Source organism: Lynx canadensis, chromosome D3, assembly GCF_007474595.2.
Source record: "Lynx canadensis isolate LIC74 chromosome D3, mLynCan4.pri.v2, whole genome shotgun sequence".
In the NCBI taxonomy this organism is placed as follows: domain Eukaryota; kingdom Metazoa; phylum Chordata; class Mammalia; order Carnivora; family Felidae; genus Lynx; species Lynx canadensis.
Window position 1 is genome coordinate 30874084 of NC_044314.2, and position 26474 is coordinate 30900557.

General features: G+C 35.9%; 1 protein-coding gene across 1 annotated transcript in view; it reads left to right on the plus strand.

Moving 5' to 3' along the window:
• The window catches only part of RIT2 (Ras like without CAAX 2), a 354435-nt gene that overhangs the window by 155444 nt on the left and 172517 nt on the right, over nt 1–26474 (plus strand). The window contains exon 2 of the mRNA XM_030335808.1: nt 11748–11939. Within this exon, the coding sequence (XP_030191668.1) occupies nt 11748–11939 (192 nt within the window). The remainder of the gene's footprint in view (nt 1–11747; nt 11940–26474) is intronic.

The following is a 26474-nucleotide window of genomic DNA, read 5'->3' on the forward strand; positions in this document are numbered from 1 at the left end:
ACGTTTCTGCTTTCATCTTTTATCTTTTATAAATTTTGAGGTACTGTTGCCATCATTTTGTTTTCCAAAGATACTATAGATGTATTTAAAATCTGGTATTACAATTGCATATTTGAGGGAGCATTTTGAACAGGAAATTTCTAATTTTTAAATATCACTGCAATAGAGATGGGTTCAGAAAATGTCCTAAATTTTTATATGGACTAGGCAATGAACTGCATTCTTTTAATATATATTATATAAGCATATATTAATATCTATTCTCTTTTATTATGCAATTTAAAATTCATAAGAACTATCATCTTCTCCACCAAATCAATTTTGGGGCATCTCACAGACAACATGATGAAAGTAACCCATGTTAATAGTTTCAAAATGCAACTCTCCTCATTATCTTTTTCATATCATTTTCTTATAGTCAATGTGTAATTTTTAATTATTGCATTTCAAATAGCTACATGAAAATGATTCTAAAATTACCAAACTAGAATTACAAAGTTATTTTGTTTTTAGGAACACATTGAGAAACTCACTGAGATTTAAAAATAAAATGAAGCACAATTATGCTCATGTAACCAAGTTATCTTGTAAGAACAGTTACTGTAGGAAGTTGAAATAATTCAGGGCAAATAATTTTAGTATATTCAGTTATTTTTATATGTTGGTTACAAGGTGGCAACTTTTTAAACAGGGGATATTGGCTGACAGAGCAAAAATTGTCCTGATTTTTCTTGTGTAGACATGTTCCTTAAAAATATAAAATTTTAGGGGTACCTGGGTGGCTCAGTAGGTTGAGCATCCAACTGTTGATTTGGCTCCACACTGACACTGTGGAGCCTCCTTGGTATTCTCTCTTCTCTGTCTCTCTCTCTCTCTCTGTCTCTCTGTCCCTCCCTACTGGTGCTCTCTCTGAAAATAACATTTTTTAAAGTATAAAATTTTAGAACTTTTTCCTCTAAATTTTAAGACTGATCAAGGAAAATGTGTCTGTAAGTCTTTTTAACACACTCCCGTAGTACTACACCCCTGTAGTTCTAAAAGTAGTAATGACATCACTACTTTGCTTATTATGTCTGTTCCAGAAATATTCATTCAATGTAGAAAAAACATAATTTATCTGAAATGGCAGCCATTCAAACAGCAGCAATTTGATTGAAGTTTTCATATATCCAAAATGTGGGCAATATAAACATTAAAAAGAGTTTAAGCCTTGATGATGACTCTCAAAATACTTAAAATATACTTGATGACACAAATCTAACTCAAATAATAGTGAGAAACAATTAATTGCTAAATTTTGAAGTTTATAAGTGAGGAAAATATAGAAAACAATAACACATACAAATAATACAATACAATACAATAAAAATACAAATAATAGATACAAAAGTATGTACTCAGGTCACTGAAGATGAAAATTGGCTTTCCAACAATATAAAAGAGATTAGAAGACTAGTTTTTCTGACCTGGCATGAAAAAATGATGACATCACTACTTTTGTGGGCCCAGATTTTCTCATCTGCAGAGTAAAAGAATTGCAGTCAATAATCACTAAAATCTCTATTAGCTAGAAAAAGTTCAAGTGTGGGGAACAATGAACATGAAGGCACAATTAGGAGAGGAGAAAACTAATATGATCAAAACATTGAAGGAAGTGACCCCATTACAGCAGAGAGTGCATATTCGGGATTAATTGGAGATAAAAGTGGATAGGCAGCATGATATCAGATTATATAAGGTCTTAAAATCAGGCAGATAAGTATAGATTTGATGTGAAAGCAAATGGATAACCATTGGACCTTGGGAGGCAGATGAGCTACATAATGAATCTATAGTGCTTAAAGAAGATTAGTTGGACAGGGAAATAAATGAATGATGGATTGATTGGAAAAGAGAGCCTAGGGTTAGAGCAGCAACACAGGAGGTTGTAACTAAACTGGAAGGTAAGATATAGCTAGTACTTTACAAGGATCAGGAACCCTGCAATCTCTGCCTCGTTGTTGAAGGCAAAACAGAGCTGGAAAGTTAAAGTGGTAAAAGGAAAATAGGTTATATTCAGGAATATTGTAATGGGGAAAGGGGCCCTTCACACATAACCAGGCTCAATTCTGAATACAGCATGGACAAGTGAGACTTTAAAGCTAAAGAACAGAGTGGGGAATCAGTAGATGGGAAATTGCTAAGAAGAAACTTTAGGAGATAGGGGAGTTCAGGCTCAACCAAACAAAGTAGGATTCTTAAATGAAGGCAGGCCAGGGTGATCAGACATCACCTGGAGGACAGTAGAAGTTACGGACTCTAATTAGATAGTGAGGATGATGAGATAGGATATTGGGAAATTCTAGTTAAATCAACTTAGCAGAAGTCTTGCTAAAACTTGACAATGTAGAGACACAGAAGCTTAAAAGTTGATACCTAGTTGATAAGTTCAGGGGAGCCTAAGAAGAATTTGGTCAAAGAAAGAATCCTTGTCACTGTAATTATGATATTATGGAGGACAATACATCTCTGGGTGTCTTTTCCCCATTTGTATGGTGAGAATGTGCCATCTTCTCAATACGATTCTAAAATTTAAGTTATCTAGAGACAAATTATTGTATTACAATGCCAGATGATTTGCTTTTTACCTTGGAAGTAACTAAAGAGTAATTTATTTTTGCCATTCAGCTATGGAAACATGAATTACTTTGTGTGATAAGCTTGTTTGAGCATGTGACCTATATAGGACATATTTTCGTAAATAGATACTATATATATCTTGCAGATATCACAATTTTTCTTTAGAGTAGTATCCTACCACATGCCTTAAGTCAATTAGCAAATGCAATTTTGTCAGGTGGGTTTTCTTGTTCACTGTGTTTTTGTTGGGATCATCATTTCAGTATCACATTGAGAAAGACTAAAATGCAATGGATGAAATCCTTTCATAACACAGGTACACTGTCTTCTTCCAAGATGCTCTCCTGTAGGTTTTATCAGCAGGAAAGCAGCTCCCAGTATGAGTGACCTCCAACATAAACAGGAAACCAGCTGTGATGAGAAATCTTTTAGTGGATTTGTACCACCAGAGGCAGTCATGAAACTGCGTCTTTGAGGAAATACAAATCAAACAGATGGGGGAAAAGCAAACAGACTTCTATGGGAAAGAAATTTGATGCATCTGAAGACTACATGAATCATCCTTTCTTCTTAGAACAAGACAAATGATTGAAGGTAGAGAATGAGATAAGGAACATTAAATTACTTTTTAATTGATGCAGAATTCAGTGGAATATATGTTTACCTAAAAGTTAAACTAGATCTGGCCTTACATGTACAGGAATGAGTAACTAAAAATCTTATCCATTTAGTTTAGAGATTTGATTCCTTTTCTTTTTGTCTTCATCCTCTAGCCTCTTCCTAAATGTACATCACCCAGGGAATAGTAACATCACTTAAAAACATTTAGCTTCAAGTAATTAACCAAATGATAATATAATTATCAATTGGGCTCTGATCCAGGCATGGTCCCTAATGCTTTGGAAAATACAATGCTGAATAGTCCTCAGGTAGTTTAGTCTAGTGTTGGGAATGAGAGTGAAGCATATGAATTACAATACAAAGAGTTGCAAGTGCACAAACAAAGCTTAAGTACTGAGCATGTCTGGCAAGAAGTAAATTAAACTAGAAAAATAGCTGTCAAAAACTGTTTTCATAAAATTTCCTTTACAATAGATAAATATACTCTCAATGTGACAAAGCTCCAGATTTAAAAAAAAATGGTGAAAATATTCCTGGTCCCTGCAAACTGATCCAGACTAGTCGGCTTTACACTCGAATTCTTGGCCCTTTGGTCAATCCAAAAGATGTGTCCCCTGATGGTGGCTTTCAGACCTCTCCCATTTAGTTGTTATTCTTTCCTATAAACCAGATTTCTAGTTACTTGTGGACAGTTCCTTTCAGATATCTAGTGTCATCTCTAACTAGACAGGTGCACTTCTGTATGAGACAAAATACCTTTAAGTTATTTACTTTCTCAATCCACTTTTTCCTGTTACTACTTCTGCAGCTGTCCGGCCTCCAGAGCTACAAAAACTAGAGCTATATTTAATTCTTCCTTTCTTTGGAGAGGAAGTGTGGTATGATGTCTCTCTAATTTCCTAATTAGTATCTGTAGGTCTTGAGCCGTATCATTTAGTATCTCTATAATTTCCTTTTTTCCCCATATCTAATGTGGGAGCTAATAATGAGTTGGAGCATGTGCAAAAGTCCAGCATATTGCCTGGTATAATTGCCTGGTATAATTGATAGAACCATCAATAGCATTTTTCCATTTCTTCTCTCTCATTCCCAAACTGGTGGGCATCAAGTCTTTCTTTTTTTATTCCTTGAAATGTCAGAAATATTTTTCTTCTCTCCATTTCTCTGTTTTTCAATCTCTCATTCAAGTGTTTTCCCTTTTATTTTTCCTCCATGGAAAAACACTTCAGGATTACTGTAAAAGCCTTCAAAAATTTTTCTCTGCCTTTAACTTCTCTTTTCTCCTTTACTCCTGTTGCCAGATCAATCCTACTGAAATAGGGCTACATTAATTTCCTCCTTTAAAAAATTATCTTGAGTTCTTCATTTCCTATCACATCAAATCTGAAACCAGGTTATCTGGGCTTTCCAGAATGTGACTTCATTCAACAACAGGAACATGTCACCCCTTTGAGTAAGCCACACTCATGTCTCTTTCTGTAATAACATTTTCCATATGGAGTACATATTTCAGTCCCCTACCACATATCCCTCAATTTTTCTCCAATCCCACATTTCTTCCCACCCTGTACATCTATCATTGTCCAGTCTTGTGTCCCTCACTGGGGCCAGGAAACTTCAGTAATGAATTAATGTCCGAACACAATTGCCACTGCCCCTTCCTCTGACAGACCTGCCCAGGGACCCTCTCTTTCGAGTTATTCTCACATGTATTCTTGGCTACTCTTTTCTGGTTCTACCATGCTAATAGGGCTGGCTTCATGGGCCAGGAATCTGTGCAATCACCTAGGGCTCCATGATGAAAATGTCCTGTACTTGGTTTAATGCCCTACTGTTGCTATCTTGAAATGCTTAATTTTTGAAAAAGTCCCCACATTTTCATTTTGCACTGGGCCCCATGAATTATGTAGTTTGCATTGCAACCTCAGCATTTATTTTGAGTTGCACTGAGGTAAGAACTTTACATATGGGAGTAATATTTGTTATATCCAGATTTTAGGTAGTATAAATCCTCCAGTGTTGCATGCCATATAAGATTCTAGGAACTTCTTAGTTTTTCAGCATTAAAATCAAAATATTTTTAACTATCTTCCTCAATCTTAACATGTTGTATTTTCTACAAAACAGCTTTTCCATGATCTTATTTGAGTGTTTCAGCAGTATCATTGAGTAAATCTACAAAATTTTTTGTGAAACTTAAGTTGAAAAACACAGACTTACTCTTAGAAAACCTACTACTGCAGATCCTGTTGACATTGAGGGTATTGTCCCATTTGAAACCCCATAAGAGAAACTGCATTCAGCTCTAAGTGCTCAGGGAGAGACTCATGTCACCTGACACATGAGTATGTTGTTGTTGACCACAAAAGTGATGGCATTGATCATGTTCGCAGTGTAGCTTTGGTTGTCTAGAAGTTAAGTCAAATTTGCAGATCAAAGCATTTTATCTTGGTTTGAGTGTTCTAATTTCTATTTTTTCTTTTCCATATTTACTCATATTTTTGTTATATGTATTAAGTCATCTCAAATTTGACACATGTAAATACTCAAAAATATTTGGTGAATGAGTTAGGCAGTATTCCATGATTTAGTGCATTCTTGAAAGTACATGAGTGTCAAATATTGAAAGACAAGGATAGACAAATTTATAATGGAGATGGCTATATTCTCTGAAAACTACAAAATAGTATAAATTCATTAATTATATTTTGCCTTTTGGATACAATCCTTGACAATTTACTACCAGCATTTAGAAAGGCTCTTTGTTAGTTTTAATTGAACAATCTTAGCCACCTGAAGGCATCAAGTTGAGACTGAAGAACCACCATTAGTATTGATTTCAATCTTGGTACTTTGCATCAATTATAGCAAATTTATGATACCTACACTTTGATCACTTTGATAGTTTCATTTTTTCATTCCTTCTCTAAAAATACAAACAAAAGCAACAAATACTTTGCTCCTCCGACAGCCTCCAAAAACTGAATTGTGGACTGGTATGCAGGCATTTGATGTTTAAGTGCCATGCAAATGCTGAATTTGGATCATGAAAAGTTATTTAAGGGTAACAGTACATAATCTTTGGAAGTAGAGTTGCAAGAAAGCTGAGGAGCCCTTTACAGTTGACAACTTTAAGAAAAAACTAACCCATCTCATTTTTTCCACCAATCCTTCTTTGCCCTCCTCCTGCAAACTGCCCTTGCCTTTCTCTAAATCTCCATGGTTCATGTAGTCCTTAATTGTTCTTCATTTGTTTTCTCCTGGTCTAGTTATGTTTCCCCAGCCTGGACAGGGCCATAAGTTTTTTTGTTAGTTTACGTATCTGACCATTTGGCATAGTGTCAGCTGCGTGAATGATTTATTTTTTTTCATTTACTTTTTGTGTACTAGAAAGATAAGTTAGGCGTGGGAATGTCATTATCATGAGTATGGCAACCAGTGTTGACCGTGGTATGTGTGTTTTGTGCTAGAAAGCACTTGATTAATCAAAATACTTCATGTTCAGAATAAAGAGAATTCTCACACTATTTTAATAGAAGAAAACCTATCAAGGGGAACTGATGAAGCTACAACATTTTACTCAGAATAGTTGGAAAATATTAGAAATGGTTATGTTTGCAGCATTTTACATAGTAGGTCTGTTTCATAGATATTTTGCTGGTTATGGATAGCAAATGGAATCTGGTAATGCTCCTGAATAATTAACCAACAAGTTTCGTTTATAGCAAGAAGCAAATGAAGAAGATATTAACATTCAGGATACACAGAACATAAAGCACAGAGATCTTTAATTCATGGGTGAATAAAGACGGAAGCAACATGTTGAACATAGCATTTTTTTATAAAGTGATTTCAGTTATCATATATTATTAAGTTGATAATAGCTGTAAAGATTCTGCTCAACTTTCTGTTCCCCACCAGCCTCCAGTGCATCTTTAAGTAAAACCTATATATGCTATGAAGAGTTCATATGGATAAGATCAGCTAAATGGAAAGTATCCTCCTCGTTCATTGGGAGAGCTTAATTATATCTGTTTTATCGGTGGAAAGATTCTCCTTTTTGGAAAAAAAAAACACACCTTAGTTTTCCAATTAAGCATATTTGATAAATGCTTCCACATTTATATTTAATGCAGCTAAAAGAGGATTTCATGACTGTTCTCCCAGTGAAAGGTTCTATTCTGCAGGATTTGTACCAGAGATAATCATAGGCTTAATTTGTATTGTATTTTAAAAATTGATCAAAGCATTTTCACATTTGTTCTTTCATTTGATCCTTTCTACAGCCCAGTAAGGTGGGTTAAGTGTGTGTCCTAATCCCTTTTGACAAGAATATTGAGGCACTGAGGGGTTAGGTGATTTGTTAGAGGGCATACTCTGAGTAACAGACATAGGAGGCAAGTATGTACTGTGCTTGCCAGGTCCTGTGCTCACATTATAAAGACCAGTTTGAACACAAACACAGTTATAAACCTCTACATCTAGATGCAAAGCAAAATCAAACAAGGAGCTCTTTAAAATACTAATGCTAACGTGGATGGAACTGGAGAGTGTGATGCTAAGTGAAATAAGCCATACAGAGAAAGACAGATACCATATGGTTTCACTCTTATGTGGATCCTGAGAAACTTAACAGGAACCCATGGGGGAGGGGAAGGAAAAAAAAAGAGGTTAGAGTGGGAGAGAGCCAAAGCATAGGAGACTCTTAAAAACTGAGAACAAACTGAGGGTTGATGGAGGGTGGGAGGGTGGGGTGGGTGGTTGATGGGTATTGAAGAGGGCAGCTTTTGGGATGAGCACTGGGTGTTGTATGGAAACCAATTTGACAATAAATTTCATATATAAAATAAAAAAAATGACATTTAATGAGTACAAATTTACAAAAGCAGTCATCCCTTAACATGGGGCAGACATACAAAAACAAAATGTTTATGAGCTCAATAAAAATTTTCCTAGAATACAAAAAAAAAATAAAATAAAATAAAATACTAATGCTATAACCTCATACCTAGAGACTTTAATTCACATCAGATGGGAGGACTGGTGGGTCCATTAATATAACATATATGTGATTTTGAGTCTAGTTAACCAGAACAATTGGATATTCACTCACTCGTTCATCCAATATTGTTCTGTGAATTTTACTTTCCAGTCCTTTGACTGTCTAATAGGTTGTTGGATTTATTCAAATTTATCAGTCTTTCCTCTACGATGTACTCAAATGTATTGGTTTTTTTTCTTTTGTCTCACATAGAAATAACCTTCTCTAGTCCAAATGTACAAAAAAAAATACTCAAAAATAAAACATATCTAGAAGAGAATTTGTAAATAGATAAAAAACCTCGGAGATGCTCAATATGACTCTCATACAAATACAGATGAAAGAAACAAGATTCTATTTTGTACCCTAAAATTTGTCAAAGGTAGAAAAATTTGATAAGTGGCATTGGTGAGAATGAGGAGAAACAGGTACTTCTACATAATGTTGGAAAGAGTTATTGTTATGACATCTTTAGTGGTGAGATTGGTACTATTTCTAAAAAGTAAAAATGTGTGTTCTCTCTCATCTAGCAATACTACTTCTCAGATATACATCTGTGCAACATGGATGTTTAAGAATCTATATTGCAGCATAGTTGGTAATAGGAATAAAACGAAGGCCTCTAAATACCTGTTCATTGGCAACTAGTTACATAAATTATGGTACATGCATTAAAGGACTTATGATACATTCATGGCAAATAATACTTACCTGTGCTTATATGGAATGATCTCCAAGGTGTATTAAGGATATTAAATCTTAATTAAGGTTAAAAGTAAAAATTATATATACCATGAGCCCATTTGAGAATAAGAAGTGTGTAAAGGTGGAATGTGGAGGTCTTTGCTTATGTGTCCATAGACTATTTCTGTAAGGGTAAAGACACTATTAGCTGTCATGCATTTGGGAAAGAAACCTGGGAGTTTGTGATAAGAAAATTAAATTTTATATACTTCTGTACCTCTTGAATATTTGCAATGTGTGGGTTATTTTTTTTTAATTTTTTTTCAACGTTTATTTATTTTTTGGGACAGAGAGAGACAGAGCATGAACGGGGGAGGGGCAGAGAGAGAGAGAGACACAGAATCGGAAACAGGCTCCAGGCTCTGAGCCATCAGTCCAGAGCCTGACGCGGGGCTCGAACTCACAGACCGCAAGATCGTGACCTGGCTGAAGTCGGACGCTTAACCGACTGCGCCACCCAGGCGCCCCGAGTGTGGGTTATTTTTTAACAGACAATTAAAATAAACAATTTTAATGCTTAACGATAGTAATTGGCAAATACAATGAACTGCAAAGTGTAAGATAAATTTCTTCTGGTTTAGTTTGTACTTTTCTTGTTTTGATCATATACACTGATGTAATAAATCCTTAAATATCATGTATACTTCTATGGTAATTGTATCATTTCTATTTAAAAAATGTAATTATAAGTTGGAGAAACCTCATTTAACAATTTAAGTCCATAGGTCTCTAGTCAATCCACATCAACTGTGGGATTCTGACTGAGGCAAAGCATTATCAGAATTAGAGAATGTCAGTGGTGCCTGGGTGGTTCAGTCAGTTAGGCAACCAACTTCAGCTCAAGGCATGATCTCATGGTTCATGGGTTCGAGACCCGCATTAGGCTTTGTGCTGACAGTTCAGAGCCTGGAGCCTGCTTTGGATTCTGTGTGTGTGTGTGTGTGTGTGTGTGTCTTTCCCTCCCTCATTCACACCCTGCCTCTCTCTCCCTCTCAAAAATAAATAAAAATTAAAAAAAAAATAAAAAGAATTAGAGAAGGCCAGAACTGTGAGGGACACCAGAACTTTTATAAGTCAACCTTATCTTACAGATGAAGAAACAGGCCCAAAGGATTTTTTTTCTCCCATGTTAGTGCATTACACTCACATGGTGAAATTTAGAATTGAGTTTAAATAAACTTTAGTACTAAGTAAATGGTGATAGTACGAATCAGAGAAGATAAGTTATTCAAACTAATTCCACATCAGCTGGCTGTTAATCCTTGGATAAGTCTTTTATTTTTCCTTTCTGGGCTCAAGTTCTTAGAACTTTTTTAATTTGTTCGTTTTTCCCCACTCTAAAATAATTTTAATCAATTTGAATATAAGAAAATTTAACTAGTATATAAAACTCAGCAGAGATAAAGTAAAATTCTATATCCTGACTTTATAAATTGCTGTCTTAAACTAATTTGTAGTGGCCACCAGTCAAGTTCTTAAAACTTTAATGATAGATTAAACCCAGTGATACTGTTTGTACCCAACCCATGTTGATTCAAAAAGATTCACCCACTAACTCAGGACCTATTAACTTTATTACCCTCTCTACACTCATAAGCACCTCAGTTTCCCAAAATTTTTGGATCTATGTAAATGCTCCTACCCTTCAAAAGTCAAGCCATGTTAAATCAAATTAACATTTATTTCAACAATTACTCTAAAAAAGGCATTTTAGTAATTCTTATAAATAGTTCACTGGGTGAAGAATTCCCATCTCTGCAAAGTCTTCAAATATAGCTCAAGATCATGGGATCCTTCCTTTCTTTGAGGACTTATTTCACAAACATTCCGAGTCACAATATATTCTTGTGTTCTTTTATTGTTGAATATGGCTTGTTCCATAGCCAGGATCTAATTTTTATACTTCCCATTGCATGTATCTAACTAGCCCTTGTGATTTTAACCATGGATTCACAGAATAACAGTGAATGAAAACCGATATTTAGATTAAAAGGAATGTTTTGTATTGCAGCTCAGACCAAATGCAGAATTTTAAGTTGCCTGGAAATTGTAGGTCAGGTGGGCTGCAACATGAAAAACTAATACAGCAGTGTCTCCCAGGTTGGGACAGCAGTATATTTCTCCCTGCAGAGAAAGAAGAGGATGTAAGAGTGAACAGAACTTGGAAAGGGACCCATGACTCAGCCAACAAGTTCCCTTTGTTGATGCCCCTCAGGAGACAAAGCTAAGAAAACCCAAACACATAAACTGGGTCTTAGATTATCTGTGCTAATAGCTTCCTCCATTCGCAAGGATAATCAAAGTTAAACTTGTGTTTCTTTTCATCTTTTTGAGGAGAAAATTATTTCCTCTAGGTTTGAATGTTCAGAGTACACAAAATTAGATTCCCTTTCCTAAAACGAGATCATTAAGTAGAAAGCTATTAAAAGGATGTGCATAATCCCTGAGAGTTCATTAGTTAACCTGCTATTTAAAATCTCTCCCCCCAAGATCTCTTGAATCAAATTTTCTATGATTAAATATCAACACTCTGAACACTTTAAAGCTTTCAGATTTCATGTTTAGACCCCATACTGCTTTTCTATATGCAACCCCCAGAAATAAACTTTTAAAAATTTCTACCCAAACTACTTGGTCTCATAATTTATCTACTTTTTACCTTTTATTGATGTGTTGGCTTCACTATCTTAAATTCTGTAACAATTTTGTTCTTTTTCTACAGGCAGAATTCACAGCCATGCGGGAGCAGTATATGCGAGGTGGAGAGGGATTCATCATCTGTTACTCTGTCACTGACCGCCAGTCATTCCAGGAAGCTGCCAAGTTTAAAGAGCTCATTTTTCAAGTCCGCCACACCTATGAAATTCCCTTGGTGCTGGTGGGTAACAAAATTGACCTAGAACAGTTCCGCCAGGTGAGTGCCAAATTTTTTTTTTCAGTTTGCTTTTAACTCCGAGAGTACGTAATACCAAGTATGCCTGCTTTCCAAGGTTCATACTGAGAATTATGAGAAAGAAATGACGCATGTGATTTTCTAAAAAAAAAAAAAAAAAAAAAATCTTTTAAAATCTCTGGTGGATTGTGTTAGCCACTACAATATATCCCATCCCACATGCTACTTTGCAGTATCTTTATTCCATCAGGATGATGGAATCCTCCTGTTTTCCCACTCCTTAGATTTGGGCTGGCCCTATGATTTGTTTTGGGCAATAGAGTATAGTAGAGATGATGCTGTGTACCTATAGAGGTAGAGTCATAAGAGTTCTGCAGATTCTACCTTTGCCACTTAAAATGCTTGCTCTTGAGATCCAGCTACCATGTAAAGACCAATGTAATCATTAGAGAGATCCATGTGAACAAAGCAACATCCAGCCTCACCGCAGTTCCTGCCAAGGCACCACATATGTGGGCAAAGCTACTTATCATGTTCTAGAACCAGCTACCATCTGACTATAACTTTATAAGATAACCTAGTCAATCCATATGGAAGAGACACAACTCTCAGCTGAGCCTGGTCTGGGTTTCTGATCCACAGAATCATAGGCAAATAAAATAGAGTTGTTTAAACCATCATATTTTAGAGTAATTTTTCATGCAGTGATGGATAATCAAAATAGGACTCCTCCTACCTTCCAGAGTCAGAAGCTACTACTTTTCAGGTTGAATAAGAAACACCTTCCATATACCATAAATCTGCTTCAAGCTGCCCCTACTGTATCATTGTGATCCTCAGTTCCTTTCTCCAAACAAACAAAATTGACAATACAGAAACTATGGCTAGCTTCTGATAACGCAGAAACCACAGACTGCAATCCTTTACCAGATTTCTTGTGGTTCATTATAATTTATTCTTATCTGATCAGACACTCTCAGGGCCTGATGGGCAAACTGATGGCCTCATCTCTACAGGGTAATGATACTTCAGTTGTCCTTAGTACTCCTAAAGAGATTAAATGACCAAAACCTAGTTCAGGGGCCAGGCAAATCATCTCACAATTCTATTGTCATGACTCACTTTGTATAAAGTTAAATTACTAAGTCATGCAAAACAAATTTTTGTAAATTGAATTACCTAAATTGAATGGTTTAGTTATAATTTTAGATACTTTATCTTTATTTAAACTGCCCTTAAATTTTAGCTGGATTTTAATAGTTTGTGTGTTTCCAATTAATAATTTTTATTCTTCTTAAAGTAACCTCGTAAATTCTTTTTCTAAGGCTAGAATCTTCACTAAAACAGTTTACTCCTACTTTAAGTGTTAAATATATTTGTATTTTTGTATCAGATGACTTTTAAGTTTTCTCAAGTGAAAATATCTCATATGGAGCCAATGCTTATAAATCTATTTTTAATACAGAAACAAAATTTCTACGATTTTGTGCAGTACATTTTTGTAGCGGCATTTTTTGTATATCTGACTTGAAAATCTAAGCATCCTAAAGTGGCAGCTGACTATTTTTTAGGAGCTATAATATTTGTCTCCTCTGTACCTGTTCTTCTGCATTGCTTTATTTTTTTCCCCAAAGTAGTGTTTAGTATGACATGGTTACATTTCTATGAGATAGGAATTCAAGTTTATCTCACCAGTGAAATATGAATCTCTTCTGTGATACTTGACAAAAAGGAAAGAAAAAAAGAGAGGTATAGGTCTAGTGGTGAACTCTTCAGATACTCCTCTGAAGAGTGGAGAGGTTCTAGGTTTTTTTTTTTCATTTTTATTTTCTTTTAGGACTTGTGGGAAATGACATGTGGGAGCACCCTGAGATGCAAATATACCATCAGTGATTACATGACCACATTTAACTGTACTTCTCAGAATTTCTAGGAAACATAAACCTTTAATTGAATGCCAGTCAAGAGAGCTACAAGTGACTCTTGTAAGCTAGTACATTTGAGAACATGAGGGAAACATCTTCAGGCAAAAGTTAATCACATTGTCTGCAGAATGATTTCTCTCCATGATTCCAGCACTGGCTGGCATTTGCTTTCCTCTCCCCATCCTGGCTCTGCTTCTGCTTTCCCAGGATCAAAGGTGTTCAACAGATACCCGGTCTCAGCCTGGGTAATTGCAGATTAGCAGTGATGTGACTCACAGGCATCACAAACATCACTGAAACAAATAACAAAAAATAATATTAAGCTGAGTAATTTAGCAGATTTGACATACTTTCCCTTTTAGATAAAAGCAAGTAAACAAGATAGTCATAGAAAGTGCAAAAACCATGAAAACTCAAATTACAATCTTTTTAAAACTGCTCATGTACCAATGTCTCCAATAATGAAGTGTTGATATGCAAATTTGGCTTCTGGCTGTGGTGTTTGTGATAGAAATAATTGTTCCTATAATTGTAGAGTGGTTTTTCCTTTTCAAAATGCTTTCAATTCTCACTTTATTTTAATCCTGTAACTGCCCCGTGTAGTTGTAAGGCAAGCAGTTGATGGATGAGGATATTTGAGAAGTAAGTATACTGATAGAAATTGATTTTAATAAAATACTGCTGTTAGTGACAAATTTAAGACTAAAACCCTGATCACATGTACTCTTTTTCTTACATCAGTCTTTAAAGGATAGGTCTCCATTTTAGTTTTGGGTTTTTTCCACATTTTCCCCCCAAAACAAAGATGTTGACACCTGCATCATCTATAGCTCAAAGGAGTTTTGTGAAGAGTCCTAGAGTGATAATGTTAAACTCTGGAAGCTTCTGAAGGAAATCATGCTAGTGCTTATGTTCAGTGTTAGGAGGCAGAGAAGCAGGGTTTTTACTTGACAGCTCTTCTTCCTCATAGAAAGTGGTTGAAAGGGAAGTGCTGATGATAACAGCTGCTTCTTATCATGCTTGTGTGGTAGAGTGGGTGGCTACATTTTGAATCCATCTTGGTGAATTCCAAGTCCCTTTTTACCAAGAAAAAGAAACACGTTTTGTTGCCTGATGTCCTTCATCATAAATGACGTCTTTAAGAAAATATATTGAAGCGCTCTGTTTAACTTTGAGTATTTTCTCTGAGAACAATATTCATTTTGACACTGATCCTGATGATGCGTTTAGTATTGCAACACTCTGTGCCAGGCACTTAGCACACATAATTTTATTTCATCTTTACCATAAGGCCACAAAGTAGGCTCCTTTATGGTACCTATTTACCTATGAGTTATCTGAAACTTCAATACATTCAATACATGTGACTTGCTCAAGGTCACATAGCTAGTTAGGGCTGTGAGAACATGTCCAGTGTCTCTGATTTAAAATGTCACTATTTTATAATTTGGGCCTGCAAACCATTATTGTTTTTCATGAAATTTGTTATATTCATTTCAGGATCTTAGCATGCTCCTGAGAGGATAGAAGATAAGCAATTGCATTTTACTGGAGCAGGAAGGAGCAGAACAATAGCTCTTTGGAGGTGGAGTGAGGAGCTCCAGGGCAAGGAGCTGGACAAGGCAGTAATAGCCAGAGTTGGGAAGAATGTGAGGAAAATTAAGGGCAAGGAAATGGTGCTCAAAACTACTGAAAGGCACTGTTCTCTAATCAGGGGCAGCATCTTGTCCTGAGTCCAGCCAGACTATTCTAAAGCCCTTTTTAAAGTCCTAGGCTTCAATAGGTCCCTGAGCTTGCGTGGCCTTTCTCCCTATTGGGTCTTCTGCTGTCACACTGGGGAGTGGAATGTAATAATTTCTGCCTTTTTTCTGTTTTTGCAAAATTCTACAGAGTAAAAATGGTGCTATAAATGGAGTGAGTCCCAAAGATCTGAAAGCTGGGTTAGGAAAGTTTTATATCTGTTGTAGACCACAAACTGTTTTATCCTGAAGGTAGACCATGACAAACCTTTCAGTGCTGACAGTCTAATTGCAGCTTAATACTCAGTTTGAAGTCTTGAAACTCAGCTTTCCACAGCCTAACTCTTCGAATGCAGATCTGGAAACATGAAAGACCTTTGTTTATTCTTCAGTTATCTACGTAGTGAAAATAGTTCAACTCCTTTATTGAGAGGGGCATATGAAAGCTGTAGAGATCAGAAATTTCTGTGTTAAGAAAAACATCTATTTAGAGTTTTTGTCAAGCATGTACTTCCCTTGGCAGAGCGGTGGCAGTTTGGGGACACAGTAAAGGAATGAGTAAGCCAGTCTCTGTCCTCAAGGACTTTCTCTTCTGAAAGGATCAATGCATGTGATGTACAACATTGTATTAAACAACAGAACTAAATGTTGAATGATATGACACATGCATAAGTGCAATTGTTGTTGGAAACCAGGAAAAATCAATCTTGGCAACATTTTGAGGAAGGGAGATGCTGAATGGAGTGGCATCCTGACCAGGTAGGAAGGAGCAGGTGAATGATGACAGTCCTTCGGGGAAGGAACAACAAAAGTAGGTGTAGAGAATAGGCAATGTGAACCAGGGCTGTGAGTGTGCACAAGGCATGGAGTGTTGAGGAGGAGAAGTTGGGAAGACCAGCCTGCCTGGCACATGGATATCAAGCATTCTCAGGATAATTTGATAGATAGGGCCTACCTTGAAGACACACACTTGGTCAAACACAAAGCATAAATATGTACCAGAGCATGTTGGATATGTTATAATGCAGTAGTTGCAAATGCCATTCAAGTTTTTAAAAGTGCAAAAGAGTAATACTTCATCTTTAATCAGTATATTAGATAATTCATGCAAACACATTTTTCCAAATGATGAGGGTTTTTTTGTGGGAAAAGAGTTTTGATAATTCATGCAATGTAATGGGAATACACATTTAAATTTGACAATTATCTAGCCTTACTTATCCTTTCCATAGCATCTTCTTGATAGGCTATTTCGTTTCATTACACATCCAAATATATTAACTCCAATTAAAATGGAAAAAAAGCTTAGAATTTGATGTAATTTATCTAGATGGGTAAGTTTTGAAACTACAATTTGAACCCAGATCAGTTTTCTGATCCTTATATAACTTTTTTTGCTGAAATTATTTTTTAATCCAATTTATTTACCAAATATTTAGTAATTACTCAACAGGTAACCAGCACATTTTTAGAATCTGGTTGTTCTGGAGTGAACATGACAAATTCAAACTTAAGAAGAATCTGAAATTATAGTAGGGGAGACAGATAATGATCAATTTGTGCATGTATGTACCAACTACACACTACAAAAATGGTGTCGTGAGTAAAATTATATGCAAATTTATTTATATTTATAATTATAATTAAAAATATATTTATATATTTATACATAAATACACACATGGGAAGAAAATTCTTTCAAATATTTGAGCAGAGGTGTGGCGCGAATAAGTTTTCGTTGTCCATCTAGTTGATGGAGGAGGGCAAGAATGGAAGCAGGAATACCAATCAGGAGATTTAGTCATCAGGATGAAGGATGATGGCAGCTTGGGTAAAAGCAATGGACTATTCATGAATTCCATACTCATGCAGCACGCTGACAGGATGACAGGTGACAAAATTACAGTGAAGTTTGGAGACCTTTCATGTATGGACAAACTGCTACATCATTCAGTGGTACCAGAGGGCACTGTTGCATTGTCACACAACACAGTGGGTGTCATGATTAGACTCCTCAAGACAAAGTGAAGACCTATATTTAGCAAATACATTTTAGAAAATAACAAAGTATATCATCAAAAGAACCAGGTAGTCCTGAGCTTGAATATTCACTGAGACAATCACTGTGTCCTTGGACGCATGAGTGGCAAACTCAAGATGAACACCCAAATTCTCCTTCAAAAAAGTATATCCCTCCCAGCACAGAGACAGGAGGCATAGTCAGTAGATCACTTCAGCTGTCAGATGCTTCAGGGTCATCCTCAGTAACAAAGCCTCCTTGACTGAGGTCCTACCCTTCCCAGGGATACCCACTTGCAATGAGGCGTGGGCAAAAATTTCCAGCCATTGCAATCCAGTGGGACGCTGCGACAAGCAAATCTTGCTCCAGATCCCCATGCCGGTTTGGCAAAGACTCCATTGGGCTTGCATTGTCATTGACCTTCTCCCTGTATCCAATCCAGCTTCCTACTCCTTCCTTCACAAGCGTTGATCTCTAACCAGTACCATAGGCTACAAAATCCCTCTCAGTGTCTACTTCTGTAGAATGGGGATAATATTACTTTCACAGGTTTTTAGGTAGTAGATGAGATAATGTCATTAGATTAGCACAGTCCTTGGTACAAACTAGGGACTTAATAAATACGAGGTACTACCATCCTTATCCCTCACCTGGATTGTTTATTCTTTGGGTTATTCTAACAGGTTTCACAATTTAGACCCTACCAAATCAAATATTTAGGTATTGTGTCAAAAGGAAAGGTGGTTAAAACTGGGAGAAGGCCCAGTGAATTTTTTAACTGCAGTGTATAGGCTTCAGTGCACAGATTTTGCAAAATGTATTTTGAAATTATTTTCCTACTTTTCAAATGTGGAACAGAGTAGCCATCTTGAAGTAACTGAATTTTGAACAAAGCTTTGGAGGAATCAATGTTAGGAATTTGTTAGATCATGAACTAAGTCAAACTGAGTAAAAAATGACAATAAATGAGAAAGACCTAAAATGATGTTTTGTCATTTTAGAAAAGTTAATTTTTTCATGTATAGACAGCCTCATCCTGAATGAGGATGAGTCTGTATCACCTAGAGACATTGTGGGAAACACAAATTCTCAGCCTCTATCCTAATCCTCATAAATCAGAAACAATGGGAAGAAGGCACAGAAATCTATTTGAACAAATGGGGTGATTCTGCAGCAAGCTAGAGAGCCACAGGACTAGAAGGAATATAGATGGAAAGACATGAGATCATTTATACTTCAGACTCCATAAGAGAGAATCTAGACCCTATAAGCATTTTTAAAGTCTTAAATGAGATATTGGAACCTGAGAGAAAAACACACATGCTCTTTTTCTCACACACGCACGTATGTACATAGACACATAAAAAATAAAAATTTTAAAAACTGATACAAAAAGAACAGTGATGAAAATATCCTAAATTAAATCCACTTCTCCATTCAAATATGTCATAAGAAAATCTAAATTTTACTGCATATATTGTGCACCTGTGACTAAATGGCTTCCCATTTGGCAGTTTCATGTTTCATTGGAACAGAGGTTGTGTCTCCTCAGTTTGAAGTGACATAACTGTTTGCTTCCCTTCCTTATTTAAATGGTGTTACAGTGAATTGTTTGGTTTTCATGGATCATTGGCCACATTTGTAAAATTGACAAGTCAGTGGAAGTATATGGAAAAGCTTAAAGCTTTATGGGAAGTAGAAAGAAAAGCTTAAAGCTTTCAAAGATTGGAGCTTTGAAATGAAATCCCAGATACAAAGTTGTTCATATCTCTTAAAAATTTTCAGACCAATCACTTAACTTCCTCAGAAGAAATACTGAGTAGGTGAAGTTTTAAAATTCTTATTATTCTATTTGAGATTTCTGCCCTCCTTGCCCTTTCCTAGGTATCCTGGTATAGCCAAACTGTGACATTTGTGATAATTTTAGTTCTAAGGCTTCTGGTTGTGTTGAAAACAGACAAACAAAAAACCCTCAGTGTGTTTCTGCAGCTATAAGTATAGGTATCATAGAGACCAAGACGATCCTGTAAATCCAAAAGAATGACATTTATAGGTTGAATTACAAAAACAGGTTTTCCTTGTTATCTGAAAGTACAGTGTTCCTATAAAACCTTTTGTAAACTGAAAGGACATAAAGCAAGGAAGTAAAGAGTATTTTGTAAAAGTGAAAATCATCGTTAGATTTCATTTTGATGAAAAGAATCTGAAAATCAGATACTAATGTAGGTCTTAGTAAAGGCAAGTTTTCTGAAGTGAACTTTTCAGTAGCAAGGGAAACCGATATTCTGAAAGAGGAACACTTCCTGTTTGCACACTGGGAACTCTTACCCTTCATTCGAACACATGTTTGGGAAATTACATAATCATCTTGCTTTTATATTTGTTTTGAGAGGGGCGCGTGGGGGCTCAGCCGGTTAGATGTCTGAATTTGGCTTAGGTCATGATTTTGCAGTTTGTGAGCTTGAGCCCCACATTGGGCTCTGTGCTGACAGCTCAGAGCCTGGAGCCTGCTTCAGATTCTGTGTCTCCCGCTCTCTCTGTCCTTCTCCTGCTTGTGCTCTGTCTCTCTCTCTCTCTCTCTCTCTCTCTCTCAAAAATAAATAAAAAATATTTAAAAATGTGTTTTGAGATAATTATACAGAACAGGAGGTTACAAGCAAATGTGTAAAGACCCGTGCACCTTTCTCTTAGCATCCCCAGTACTATTTTCTTACATAACTATAAAATATCAAAACCAAGAACTTGATATTTGTTCAATCCATAGAGAATATTGAATTTCACCAGTTATAACACACTCATCTGGGCGTATATTTGTATAATTATATGCAGTTTTATCACCTATGTAGCCTGTATAACCACCACCACAATCAAGATACCCTGTTGTACCATTACCTTAAGACTCCCTCATGTTACTCCTTTACAGCCATACCCATTCGCTACTCACCCCAATTTCTAACCCCCAGCAACCATCAGTCCACCAGTCCATTCTCCATCTCTGCACACATGGTTTATTTCTTGATTGTTACACACGGAAATCACCCAGTATGCATCCTTTTGAGATTGGCTGTTTTCATTCAGCACTATATCCTGAAGTACATCCAAATTTTGTTTATCAATAACGTGTTCCTTTTTATTACTGAATAACATTCAGTTTGGATATAACTACAGTTTGTTCATCCATTCACCCTTTAAAGACATTTGGGTAGTTTCCAGCTTTCATTTATTATAAATAAAGCTGCTATGAACATTTATGTACAAATTCCTGCATGAACTCAAGTCTATAATTCCTTGGGATAAAGGCCCAAGAGTGAAATTTCTGGGTCTTAGGATGCATCTATTTTTAGTTTTGAAAGGAGATACCAACATATTTTCCGGAGTGTCTGTACTTATTTTACATTCTCACCCTTGCCAGCATTAGATGTTATCACTATTTTTCATTTTAGACATTCTGTTAGGTGTATAGTGGTATCCCATTATGGTTTTAATTTGCATTTCTCCAATGACTAATAATATTAGACATCTTTTCATGTGTTTATTTGCCATCTGTGTAGCCTCTTCAGTGAAATGTCTGTGCATGTCCTTTGACTATTTTATAATTGGGTTATTCCTTTTTTAATTTTTTTTTATTTTTATTTATTTTTTTAGTATTAAGCATTGAGGAATTCTTTGTAAACTCAAGATTCAAGGCCTTTGTCAGATATACGATTTGCAAATATTTTCCCCCAGTCTGTAATCTGCCTTTCTTTCTTTTAACAAGCTCTTTTGCAGGAAAAATTTTAATTTTGTTGAAGTCCATTCTTTACTTAAAAGAATCATAATTTTGGTATCAAATCAAAGAATACCACTTAGTCCTAGGTCTCAAAGATTTTCACTTATGTCCTTTTCTTGAAGTTTTATGTTTTACATTTAAGAGCATGATCTATCTTGAATTATTGCTTGTATAAAATGTTTATTATTATTATATTATTATTATTATTATTATTTGCTTTGTTGTTTGGTTTGTTTTGGATATCTAATTGCTGTAGTACCATTTACTGAAAAGGCTACCTCTTCTCTACTGAAATGCTTCAGCAAATGATTCCATTTTTTCTTTTGGTCTATATTCTCTTTGTTCAGATTGAGTACATTCTATTGATCTGTTTTTAAGTTAAATAATTCTATTCTAATTCTAGAGAGAGATTGAGTGCGAGTGGGGGAGTGACAGAGACAGAGGGAGCACAGAATCTGAAGCACAGAGGTCACATATAGGTGGGATAAGGGTTATGGTAGATTCTTCCCAGTCTGTGTCAAACACCCTTAGTAGGTCCCTGCTTTTGAGCTTTTTGTTTGTTTTTCTCAAAATGCATATGATAATTTTATCCTTTGTACTCAATTGTTCTGATAGTCTGTGGAGTAAATTCCAACGCCTGATCCCATCTAAACACAGTCCTTGCGCACCTCTCTCATGCCAACTTCCCATGCCTTGAATTTTAAACCATAAGCATACTAAACCATTTGTTCGGTGAACATCACACACTAATGTGCCCTTCTTGTTGTGACTTCTCCACTTGCTAGTGCCTCTGCACTGTTCACACTGGATCCATTTTGTGTACATCTGCCCACACAGCTTGTCTGTGCACTTAATGGAAGGAGGAACTAGTTTATACTAAATGAAAAAAAAAAAAATCAGAAGAAAGATGTTTAAAAAGAATAGGCAAAGAGGGGCGCCTGGGTGGCGCAGTCGGTTAAGCGTCCGACTTCAGCCAGGTCACGATCTCGCGGTCCCGGAGTTCGAGCCCCGCGTCGGGCTCTGGGCTGATGGCTCAGAGCCTGGAGCCTGTTTCCGATTCTGTGTCTCCCTCTCTCTCTGCCCCTCTCCCGTTCATGCTCTGTCTCTCTCTGTCCCAAAAATAAATAAACGTTGAAAAAAAATTAAAAAACAAAAAACAAACAAAAAAAAAAGAATAGGCAAAGAAATACTTGGTGTTTTTTTTTTCCTTACTGGACACAAACTGAGGGAAGATGGAGACAAAGTTTGAGATAATTCCATGGAACATCACCATCCTAAGAAAAGGTGATTCAAAAATATGTGTGTACATCCTTTAAAGCACAATGCTAAGTATGATGCTGGATGTGTTGAGAGAGACCAGGCAGAAAGCTAGGTCTCTTGGTCCAATCCTTGAGTGTAATATAAGGAAACAGGAATAATTGGAAATACTGCATTGTTTTCAGTAGTGTTTGTCCTAATGGAGGAGACAAAGCCATTTTTGTAATAAACAGATAAAATCTGGGGCCAAAAAAGACAGGTTTTGAAATGCAGTGTTCTATACACAGCAATTAATGATGTATATCCTCTGCTTCCAATCTATCAGTAATACTACAAAATTAGAATAATCTGCAATTGAAATGACCATGAGGAGCAGCAGGGGAGAGGCTGGATAGAACATGGTTTTTCTCTAAGAAACCAATAATGTCAGAAGCATCGTTGGAATATCTTAAGTATAGCATGCTACTATTTAAATTAAGATTTATACTTTTCTTATATTTTTTTAGATAGAAAAGATCAAGGAATAAAGACATATAATCAAAGATGACATTTCTTAGGAAATTCATGCAGTAATGACATTAATATGATTTCAGCACTTTTACGGTTCTATTTTGCTGTATATTCAGTATATGTGTCTGTATAAAAAATGAGACATTATGAGACAGGATAGGTTTGGTTTTTATTTTGAGAATAAAAGAGAACTTGTATTATTTGGTTCTTGCCTGATGGAAAATAGAGTCATAATAATGGGCAGAGCATATAACTGAATATGTAATGTGCATTCAGGCTGGCTGCCTGTTCTCAACCACAGAACACCTCTCTCCCTGCTTGCTTATTGAACTTGGTATTCAGTATTAGGGAGTGCAAACTTTCATTCCAAGAGAGACAGGCTTAAAATGAAAATGCTCCTGGAATAGGCAGATATATATATGTATATCAGAATATGTATCTGCCTATATACACGTAAATGTGTGTGTATACGTTTATCTCAGTTATTTTTGTTTAATAAAAGGAAAAATATTGCTTATAAACGTATGTTCTTCTTCCTCAATCTTTATCCCTAGTTCTGGGTTCTAGAGCAAGCCTCCTTACCTGTTACCTGCTCTCTAATCACCAATACATGTTTCTGTATATTTACAAACCATGTGTAGTTAGAAATAACAGGTATTATAATTTTGCCTATTTGTATATATTTAAATACATCATATGTATACCCACACATATTCGTACATGTAAGTATACAAGTCTACCTATGTATCTATTCAGGCAACTTGTTCTTGTTTCACACACGGTTATTATTTTGATATATATGTTGATATATATATAAACCTAGTTTATGCATTTTAATGGGTTGCATAATCAATTAATACATTGAAATTTATATTGACCTATTGTAAAATGCTTCCACCAGGTTTTTCACATTACTAGCAGTGCTGCCACAAACATTTCTTTGCACATCAATTCAAAAACATGTGCAAAAAGAACCTTAGCAGATATGGCTGAAGTGAAACTGAACTGGGTGAAGGCATGCAAATTTATAGTTTACTGGGTATTGAGGGTATTGACAAATCGCTTTCCAAAATAATTGTACCAATTTACACACCCTCTAGAATATATTAAAAATCATTTTCTGCATCCTAGTTATTGGGTTTTACATTTTTGTCAGTCTAACTAGTATGAAAATCTGTCATCACTTTGCTTTGATTTCCATTCTCCTGATTGCCAATTAGGTGGGGGAACTTTTTCATGTACCTTTTTTGTATCCTCCTATGAGTTATCTTTTTACACTTTGCCACATGTTTATTGTTACCTACCCTTTGTATATGAGTTAATTGGAGTTACTTACATATTCTGATGAATTTTGTTTTTATGTTTTATGTGCACATATACATACATATGTACATACATACATCCATTCTATCACTTCCTTTTTTCACTTTAAGTTTTCTTTGTGAGTTGCATTTTGAGATTTGCCTAACAATTTCTTCTTTAGCAAGACAGAGCTGGTATTGCTGGTCAATCTATTACATAAATTTCATAATTGTTTTCTTTACTATATCAAATACTAAAGAGATCTGACAAGTACATACTAAGACTGAAGATCTGTCCACTTTTTCTTGTAATTTGCTTAGACTGTGTCCTATATAGGATGATTTGCTTAAAAGCACATGGGTATATAACTGTTGGATCTCCCCGATTGCTTCTTTTTTTTAATCAATGAAATAAGAAAGACTTTATTTTTATAAATTCACCAAAATGCATTGTAAACTTTAGTCCTGCTCTGGTCCAAATTACTTTTTAAGAAAAAATTAATTCTAGTATAGTTTATGTGTAGTATTGTATTAGTTTTAGGCATACAATATGGTGATTCAACAACTCTATACATTACTCAGTGCTCATCAGGATAAGAGTACTCCTAATCCCCTTCACCTGTTTCACCCATCTCTGTACCCACCTCCACTCTGGTAACCATCAGTTTGGTCTCTATAATAAAGAATCTGTTTATTGATTTCTCTTTTTTTTCCTTTATTCATTTGTTTCTTATCTTAGGGTATTTGTCTTTCTTTGACCAACTCCACTCAGGATTATACTTTTTAGGTCTGTCCATGTTGTTGCAAATGGCAAGATTTCATTCTTTATGGTTGAGTAAAATCCCATTGTGTATCTATATACCATAGCTTCCTTATCCATTTATCTATCAGTGGACACTTAGGATGCTTCCATAATTTGGCTACTATAAATAATGTTGGAATAAACATAGGAGTGTACATATCTTTTTGAATTGTGTTTTTGTGTTCTTTGGGTAAATACCAAGTAGTGGAATTACTGGATTTTATGGTAATTCTATTCTTTTTTTTTTTTAATTTTTTTAATGTTTATTTATTTATTTATTTATTTATTTATTTATTTATTTTAATTTTTTTTCAACGTTTATTTATTTTTGGGACAGCGAGAGACAGAGCATGAACGGGGGAGGGGCAGAGAGAGAGGGAGACACAGAATCGGAAACAGGCTCCAGGCTCCGAGCCATCAGCCCAGAGCCTGACGCGGGGCTCGAACTCACGGACCGCGAGATCGTGACCTGGCTGAAGTCGGACGCTTAACCGACTGCGTCACCCAGGCGCCCCTGTTTATTTATTTTTGAGACAGAGAGAGACAGAGCATGAACGGGGGAGGGTCAGAGAAAGAGGGAGACACAGAATCCGAAGCAGGCTCCAGGCTCTGAGCTGTCAGCACAGAGCCCGATGCGGGGCTCGAACTCACCGACCGTGAGATCATGACCTGAGCCGAAGTCGGATGCTTAACCGACTGAGCCACCCAGGCGCCCCTATGGTAATTCTATTCTTAATTTTTTAAGGGACCTCCATACTGTTTTCCACAGTGGCTGCACCAATTTGCATTCCCACCAACAGTACACAAGGATTCCTTTTTCTCCACATCCTTGTCAACACTGGTTGTTTTTTTTGTTTTTGAGTTTAGCCATTCTGACAGGTGGGATCTCGTTATGGTTTAGATTTGCATTACCCTGATGATTAGTGATGTGAGCATTTTTTCATGTGTGTGTTGGTCATCTATATGTCTTCTTTGGTGAAATGTGTATGTTCTACCCATTTTTAAATTGGATTATTTGGGATTTTTTGCACGTGTTGTATAACATTTTTATGTATTTTGAATATTAACCGTTTATTGGGTATGTCATTTGCAAATATTTTTCCACCATTCAATAGGTTGTCATTAGTTTTGTTGATTATCTTTTTTGCTATGCAGAAGTGTTTTATTTTGATGTAGTCCCAATTGTTTAATTTTGCTTGCCTCAGGAGATATATGTGAAAAATGTTGGGCAAT